Below are 8,635 nucleotides of genomic sequence, written 5' to 3'. Positions count from 1 at the left end.
TCAGAGCAGATGATTCACTTCTCCTATATAATTACAGGTAGCTAAGTTGACTGTCACCTGAAGTGATTTATCAGTTCCTAATACCACAAATTACAAACCACTACAATAGGAAGAAATAGCAACAAATATTCCAGGCTTCCTACCGCTCCCAAAAGCTCAGCACAAAACCCGAGGAAGCTGTGTTAATATTCAGGGCTATGAAGGCCAAATATAAAGGAGGTTCAGAAATAAATATGTTGGATTAGTGTGTATGGGGTCATATTTAAAGTGCCATGTCAATGGTATACCCAGGCAAGAGGTTTTCAATGATATGTTTTTTAATCTGTTTGTTGAAGTCAAAGCTTTCTGGTAGAATATTCTCTTTCAAATGTTCCTAGCTGTTGTGTTTGTATCAGGAAATATTCACTGGGGTGAAGATTCAGGTTTGCATCTCTGGTATGTGTCTCTGATGATCTAGATGACTGTCTTCAAACTCAGGGACTTCAAGAAGCTGAGTTTGAACAGTCACCTAAGACATCAGAGTCTGAGGTCTAAGGCTCTGGTGTGGTTTAGACAGCACACAAGGGTCTCCTATGTGCTTCAAGTGAACACATTAACTCTCACACTATCCCTTGTATAGGATAAATGTTTTTTCAAGGTTCAGCTTTTCTTTTGCATTAAGATGCATACCCATGCTGGGATCTTGAGTACATCCTAATGCAGTGGAGAAATGTCTTTGCAATTTGATACAATGCTGTGGGACTATTTCTCACCCAGTTTTTTTTCTGGCCAATTTAGATAGTCAGTGTCAGTACTTGCCAGCATTTGAGGAAGATTAGCAAAGGGATAAAAGTAGCTTTGGGAATGGGCATGAGGAGATGTATTTAGCAATGCAGAGGGAGCCAAAACCAGAACAGATGCTTCTATTTGATCTAGGTCCTCCTTTGAAATATGAAAATCAGAGTGAAAGGTTTCAGAGGTGTGACTTGAGCTTTGCCATGTGCTCTTAACCCAGAGAAGTGTTAACAATAACAGCATGGTTAAGTATAGAGCTATAGATCAACAAAGCTGAGTTAAACATAAATAACAGGGAAGCAATTGAAAAGCAGTATATGCATAATGAATTGCCTCTTCCAGTGAAGAAAACATTACCCAACATAACACACAACAGTGGGAAGGATAAGGTTTGATAGGAAAATGGAGCTTTATTTTTGCCTTAATATAAAGGTTTTGTGTACATGTTGTATCTGAGTACATGTTATGGTATGCATGTAATGATATTGCTAATTAGCATGTACCACCGCTAGTTACGAAATTCTGACTCGCCTCTGTCACTCAGCTGCACCTCTGCAGTCTGTGTTTGCAGAACCCCTTGCAAACTCATCATCAATACTCAGGAGAAAAATTCAAGACGATTTGGGTTTTTTGTTTGGTTGGGTTTTGTTTTGTTTTGTTTTTTAATTCCCTGTAAGAAATACATTAAAGAAAGCAGCAAGAGCAATTGATTCTGCGGGGCGTTACTTTACCTCTGAACTTACCCACGGTTGTGAATACTGTGCAGCAGAAGAAGAGAGACCCAAAGAAAGTCCATATATCTTTTGGATTGACAAACCAGTCTCGTTCAACTGTGCTGAGCAGTGCATGGATTTTTTCCTTAAATAGCTCCTCATTTTCTGTCATGTTATCTGTTACAGTAACAAGAGGAGATACACTGAGTGTTTGCAGACCACCACTCCAGGAGCAGCCACCCTGTTTTCAGCGATATTTACTCCAGCTAAGGATTTGCTCATATTCTTTGAGAAGACAAAAATATTCACCTCACCTTCCCCTTTCCCCTCACCCATGAAAAAATGAGATGGGTTCAATGGCTTTGATGAATAAAAAAACAAGGAATAAACAACCTCTGCTCCAACAAAGTCAAAATATGGCACAAAAATAATCATAAATAAACAAAGTAAGATTGAATGTTCAGCTTCCAGTCTGAATGTCCTGTTTCATTTTGGACTCAGATTAAGCTTCTTTTGACCCAAAGACACTAGAATGTGGGGTCATCAGTACGTGACTGACATGAACCATTCAGGTGGCACTGCCCAGCACACCACTGTGAATCCCAGAGCCTGCACCCCTCACTCCAGCTGACCTCTGCTTGAAAGGACATCATCAAGAGATCCTTGTCCCAAACACATCATCACATCTGCACAGATACCTGAGTGAAAGCCCACGCCTGTATATGAGCCTTGAGACAGATCCAGGAGGATTTCTATCCCATCTCTACCACTTCCATCAGCACCACCAGGTCTGGGGCGCAGCCCGGCACCTGCCTCCATCCGAGCATCCCATTGCCAGAGGGCTGGTAAAGAGGCTTAGAACTGGGATGAGGGAGCTTGGAAGAGACCTTCTGAGACAGAGGATTCCAGCAGTCAGAGGGAAATACCATGGGAATCTCAGCTGCTCTTTAAGGAGTTGAAGTAACTTGGGCAAAAAGGAGAACACAGGCACCTGAGGAAAAGTCTTTTCAGGCAGGGACACAGGGACTAGGGAAACTTGCAATCAAAAATCACAGCTAAGCAAGACAAGCAAATAACAGCAGTTATGAGCCAGGCAGAGGGAAAACCCTGTTTGCAGGTTCAGCTGTTAATATTTTGAAGAATGTCTTCAAAAGCAAAATATCTCATTCAAAAAGCAAGAGAATGAGTAACTCCCTGTACAGTTAAGTCATTTTTAAATGCCAGTACATACCTGATAAATTTCTGGAGATGTACCACAGATTCTGCAGAAATTTTCTGTATTCTTCACTTAAATTGACTTTCCGGTTACCTTCAATGTGGGAAAACATGAGAGCCCCGAGAAAAGCATAGATCACAAGAGACAGAATGAAGCAAGCGTGAGGAAACACTGCCCAAAATATTTTTTTACATGTCCCTTTACCTCTTGGAGGTTGTGATGTTGATGCCATCCTAAGCTTTTTTTTTTCTCTTTAATTTTGTGGAAATGACACAGCTTTTAGAAACAAGGATGAGGATGTAAAAGCATTTGCATCCTAGAAAAGCTTCTCCTGTGAAAACAAGGATGGTTCTGCCTCAGGCTTTCAGATCACATGTCTTTATAAGTGAAGATTGCACTAGAGTCCCCATGGAAAAGGAGCACAACTAATCAAGCCTTGAAATATTGCTCGGTTGACGATATGCCACTCTATCCCTGAATTACTATTGATCAGGCAGTGCTGTAATGCACGCAGATTGCCAGCTTCTGTGCGTTTCCATTGAGCAAACTCATGTTTAAAGTTTCTCCTTCCGAACTACAGTTTCCCATTGATACACTAGAAACAGTCCTAACTCCCAGGAGGGAAAATGCACTCTATAAGAGAATGATTTCTTTAAAGATTTCTTGCAGAAATGAACAGGAAAACTTAAAATTAATCAAAAGAAGGGGTTGGCACTAATTGTTGTCACCTCTGGGCAGAGTGCAAAACAATTAGTTTCTCTTTCAGATGGCTTAAAGAATCTCTCTCTATACCATGTAACCCTTGTAGGGGGTTTCTTTTGAATTTTAGAGGATTTTTCTCAAAAAAGAGTTAATAAGGTTTTGCCCAGTTCTCACCTGATTAAAACCTTCCTATTAATTGAAACTCCAACTGACCTTAGTAAGTAAGAACTGCAGGATTCAATTCAAGGTTAATGATCTTTGCAAAGTATATCCAATTTTAAACTAACCCTTTCTTTTCATCCTTTATTTTAAAACACTAGAACAATGAGCAGTATTGCTGCCCTTTACAATGTTAGTAGTGATGGTAAGGAGAGTTGGACTTTACAGAAAGTGTTAAATATTTCATGTCTAGGAGTTTTTCATTAAAAGATAGAAACAGTCTCATGCAACCAGGACCTACTGAGCTGTATATAAGCGACACGCCCATATTGCAAAGAAATACTACATGGTTACAGTGATTTCTTTTGGGTCTACCTCTCAGCAAATTGGATCACAAGATATCATATGCTCATCAATATGGAAGTCTCCACTATATAAAAGAGGCTTTCAAGGCTGAGACAAAAATAATCCTATGTGCTTGCTGTTTTCCTGGTTATTTGCCTCATTGACTCAGTCTTGGTTTTGACAACAGATTTCTAAATCCTCTTACTGCAGTCAATCTCTGTTTTTTTTTCTTCCCATTGACCTGAAACACAGGGTTGGAAACTGAAAATGTTCATAATTAATCAAAAGCAGCAGAACTTCCTGAGAGGTGTACTTAGAGATAATGTACTTACTTAGGTTTGGTGTCCTTACCAGAGGAACAAGGAGCACAGAGAAGCGAAAGGGGCAGCTGGAAGAGCGAAGTGGCTGTGGGCAGCGGGGTGCTCCACGCTGGAAGCACAAGGCTGGCCCCTCTTGGAGAGTTTTGTAGAGTGTGGGTACCAGTAATACATAAATTGATAGAGTTTACTTGGATTTCTAAAGAAGTTTTCGCAAAGACCTTCTTTAATGGTTTTTAAGGGAGTTAAACAGCTACGGCATAAGAAAGTCTCTACAGAAAGAAATTAATGGCTAATAGAGAGGAACAGAAGGAGGAAAAAGTGCAGGAAGATCACTGGTGGAGTTACATGTGGGTCTGTGCTGGAACTCTGCTGTTCCATGTGTTCATAAATGACCAGGAAAGAGAGTAAGCAGTGATGGGCTCTGGGGTTACCATCACCACTAAGCAACAAGGTCTGAGGGTAAAACATAACAATTCCACAAACGCATCAGCTCAACAAGGGATTGTGGTGAAAAAGGCTGAGTATGTTGGGAATTATGAGTTTAAAATAGAGACTAAAACACAGGACATCTAAATACTACTGTACAAATGCATGGTTTGCACATACCTGGAGTAGTCAATGTGGTTCTTGTACCCTGCTCTCAGAAAGGACACATTAAAACTGGGAAAGTTTCAAACAGCAAGAAGGATGATTGAAGGTACGGGCAGCCTTCAAACAAGGAAAGACCAAACAGTGTCTTTGGCCAGGCTAAAAACCTAGTAAGTGAGGAGTATATGACAGCAGTCTTCAAACTCATGGGTGGTCTGGAGAGAGCAGCTGAGGGTTCAACTGTTCATAATATCTTCTGGGACCAGTACTGGGGACCATTAAAAGAAGCAAGTAGAAACCTGGTTGAAAACAAGTAAAACACCATGGCTTCTCACGTCGCTGGAAAATTCATTGCTAAAGGATGTTGAGTTTACATACACTGAAGATGAAGATCGAGAGATGTTTAGAAGAAATATCATTAAGATTTACTACAAAACACATTGGGTTCAGTAAACTCTCTGAACCAAAAATAGTTGGCAACTGGGAAAGTTAAAGAGAGTACTGGACCAAATGGGCCCTATGTCTGAGGCAGTATTCTCACATTTATGTTCTTCTAAAAAGGGTTTTTACTGTCCAGTATGGTGATTCTGACACAATTTTTCCTCTGGGGTTTTTGATCTGCATCTCAGATATAAACCTCTCTCCTCCAAAGTGCTTTAAAATCTTCTCAGCCTCCTCCTATACATGGTAGGACTGCAAAGTATTTTGTAATCCCCAGGAGCTTCTTAGCCATTTGCAACATCAGACTCTGAGCTTGTGACAATGAGAAAATTTAATAAAAATATATCCAGAAATGATTTTTACATTATTTGCTTAATCTCAACCATTTCCCACTATTGCTTTATTACATGTTTGAACTCAGTTGCTTAAAAGCAAATCCCACTAACCACAAGTTATTCCAAATTGAGTTACTGGTACTTGTATTGAGAGAGATTTTTGCAATACACATTTCCCATTTGCATTAATGGACAGCAAACCTGCTCTTTTCCTAACTTCCATTTCTTTGATTAGGGCAAATGTGAGTGTTCTGAAGGTGCTGCTTGAAATGCAAGTTTGTGACCACAGCTGTTAGGTTTAATTATTCCAGTACAAATATACACAAATTAGAATTCTTACTTTATCTGACGTTCCTGGATTACAAAGGTTAAACTGAGAAGGTCATTGCATGGGCAGTAAGAATTTTTTCAATAATCAATAAAACTCTTCCTGCATTGAATCATGTACCTTGTTGTCAAAGGCCTGCTGTGTTCACCTCTCTTCTATGAAGCACAGTTGGATTCATCGTATTGTACTGACAAATACTCAATAGTGTAACGCTTTCTCCTTTTTTGAACAAAACCAAAGTGACTTGAAAGATAGCAAGTGCCTCATAAAAAAATGGCAATGGACTGACCTGTTTGCTTTTATTTGCATCCAGCATTGATTCTGATGGAAGTATTTTTTGATCCAGGACTAAGACCTCAGCCTGGTAGTACTACTACTGGTAGTATTGGTTCAAGATTGGATGTTAACAAGGATCACAGACAATTTTATCTATTGCTCTAGCATATGCACCCTGGAAAGTATTCCCAGTATTCACTCATATATCTAAGCTCCCCAAGAAAATGGGTGTTTCTTTATGAAGGTGGTATCAGTCCCACACAAAAACACTCCACCCCAAACCAACAAAGAACAAGTAGCAGCAGTAGTTGTATTAAGAAAGCAGTCTCAAGGCTGTATAAACGTTAGATTTGATCCTCAGATACGGACACCCCACCTGGTGAGGGGGCCTAGGGGGTGCCAGTGAGGTTTCAGTAGTATCTGTGAGCACTTTCAAAGGACTCTTTCTACCTCCCATCCACCATGCTTACCCCTATCCCTCCCATCCAACAGGCTCTTGAGACCTGTCCCTCTGGGATTCCAGTCCACGGTGGGGCCCAGGAGCGGTGCTGACCCAAGCCCAGGCCCAGCAGAGACACATGACATTTGTGCAGAGCATACGTATCCTGCCAGTTGAGCGGCACCTGCTTTTCAATCACCCTGCAATTACTTTTCTCCTCCTGACCTCAACCATATTCCTCTGGAACAGAAGTTCCCCTGACACCCCCTGCTCTTCCCACTGTCCCCTCAACACCTCACACTGGGATGGAGAGAGAAATGCACTAATTGGCTGCGTAGGGTCTATTGGATACCCCAGGGAAAGGTTTAGCTTGCTTTGTATCCATCTTTAAAAGTCTCAGCTTTCGCTTGAGTCAAGTGCTTGAGCCTGTAACCTCTGGGAATATTTGAGAGCACTCAGGACTAGCATCCTGACACTGCATATAATGCTAAGTGGATTCAAAGATGTCCAGGACTCTCACCCTGAATAGGAGCATTTCCTTTATCATTTGTTCACACCAGAGCCAAGCAATCGGTTCCATAATTTCATTTACGAGAGGCAAACACTCTTCTTATGCTGCAGGAGCAGATAAAGCTTGGGTATTAGTCTCTGTTCCCTCTCTTTTTTTAGCATGGATGAAACCTCACAGCCTGGAAACACCTTTGATGGGAGGCTTTGTTTGCTTGATGTCTAAACAGGACCGGCCTTTGCTCGCTCGCAAGCTAACCAGCCGCTTCATCCCCTCTCCCCCACCCCCAAATCATTGTCTGGGTAGAAAGACTTCACTTGCCTCTCTTCTTTCACCTCTTTCACAAACCTAAGCAACTAGCAACAGTCTAGAAGGAGCACAGCTGCTCCCTCAAATGCACTCAGAATGGGGAAAATGTTTCTCCTTAGGGAATGTGTATCCTCAGCATCTTCTCTCTCCCAGGGCTTGGCCTGTAATTGCCCACAGGAGCCAGGGACACAATTATACATGGAAGGTTTAGTTGCTGCAAAGCTCAGGTTTCCAAAACAGCAGAGCTCTGTGGCAGGTGCTTCTCCCTCCTTCTACTTGTCACCAAAATCAGGAATGAACTTCTTAACACCAATGTAGTCTTAAGCAGCAGGCATGCTTTATTACAGTGCCGGTGGCATGGGGGACTGTTCCACCTATCGTGCATACTGACTTGTCCCTCTACAAAAGCTTTGTACTATCAAAACATAAGTAGTCATTATATTTCCAATAAATTATTAACATATTCATTACATTTCCAAGAACCCATTAATATATGTAAATATCCTTTTTGCATGTGTACTGGTCGTCTTCAGAAGGGTCCTCTGTTGGGTGTGAAACTTTTGTCACTGTGCCCTTTAGCTGAACTTTTCTTCTGCACATGCTTAGTTCATCTTTTACCCTGTTTGCAACACTTCTGTCTCCACAAAAATGGTTTATTCTAGCATCACTGCCTTATCTACCCTATTGCAAAGTTTCAACGCCTCAAGTCTCAATTTATTCTCTATTTTAGACTATAAACTTGCCTAGACCTAGCTGGTATGTAACTAACTTTCAGTGTCACATTGTTTAAGCAGAAGGGCATGTTCTTTCAGTATGATGCTCATTCTGCTATCTGAACTATGTGCTAAGTGAAAATACATTTGGGACTGGGAGAGGAAGCTGCTTCTGGACAGACAACACTCCTCCAGCCCCTTTCTAAAGGGCCACAGAGAAGTAAAATCAAACATTGACAGATGCAGTGCAACAATTCTCAATCAGCCCGGGGAAGGCTTTGCAAACAAACCCCGGTCGCCGTCACCTCACAGCAATGTGTACGTTGCTCATTTATTTGCGCCACTCCTTTGAGCGCTGTGATAACGCCTCAGGGTGTTATAACAAATGGAAAGGTTAATATCGCAATGAGTCACCAGCGTAAGACCCCGCCGCGAATGAGACGCCGTGCAGGAGCCCTGGCTTTCCAGA

At 41.5% G+C, this 8,635-nt stretch overlaps 1 protein-coding gene across 1 annotated transcript in view; it reads right to left on the bottom strand.

Annotated features, from left to right (window-relative positions):
* KCNK18 (potassium two pore domain channel subfamily K member 18) overlaps nt 1-2,935 on the bottom strand; it is a 5,464-nt gene extending 2,529 nt beyond the window's left edge. The window contains exons 1-2 of the mRNA XM_010173480.1: nt 2,719-2,935; nt 1,518-1,664 (exon numbers count right to left, since the gene is read on the bottom strand). Coding sequence (XP_010171782.1) covers nt 1,518-1,664; nt 2,719-2,935 — 364 coding nt within the window. The remainder of the gene's footprint in view (nt 1-1,517; nt 1,665-2,718) is intronic.
* Nucleotides 2,936-8,635: the final 5,700 nt, after the last annotated feature.

Source organism: Antrostomus carolinensis, unplaced genomic scaffold (assembly GCF_000700745.2).
Source record: "Antrostomus carolinensis isolate BGI_N321 unplaced genomic scaffold, ASM70074v2 scaffold11528, whole genome shotgun sequence".
In the NCBI taxonomy this organism is placed as follows: domain Eukaryota; kingdom Metazoa; phylum Chordata; class Aves; order Caprimulgiformes; family Caprimulgidae; genus Antrostomus; species Antrostomus carolinensis.
Note: the sequence above shows the minus strand (reverse complement) of the source record. Positions and strands in the feature narration are given on the sequence as shown.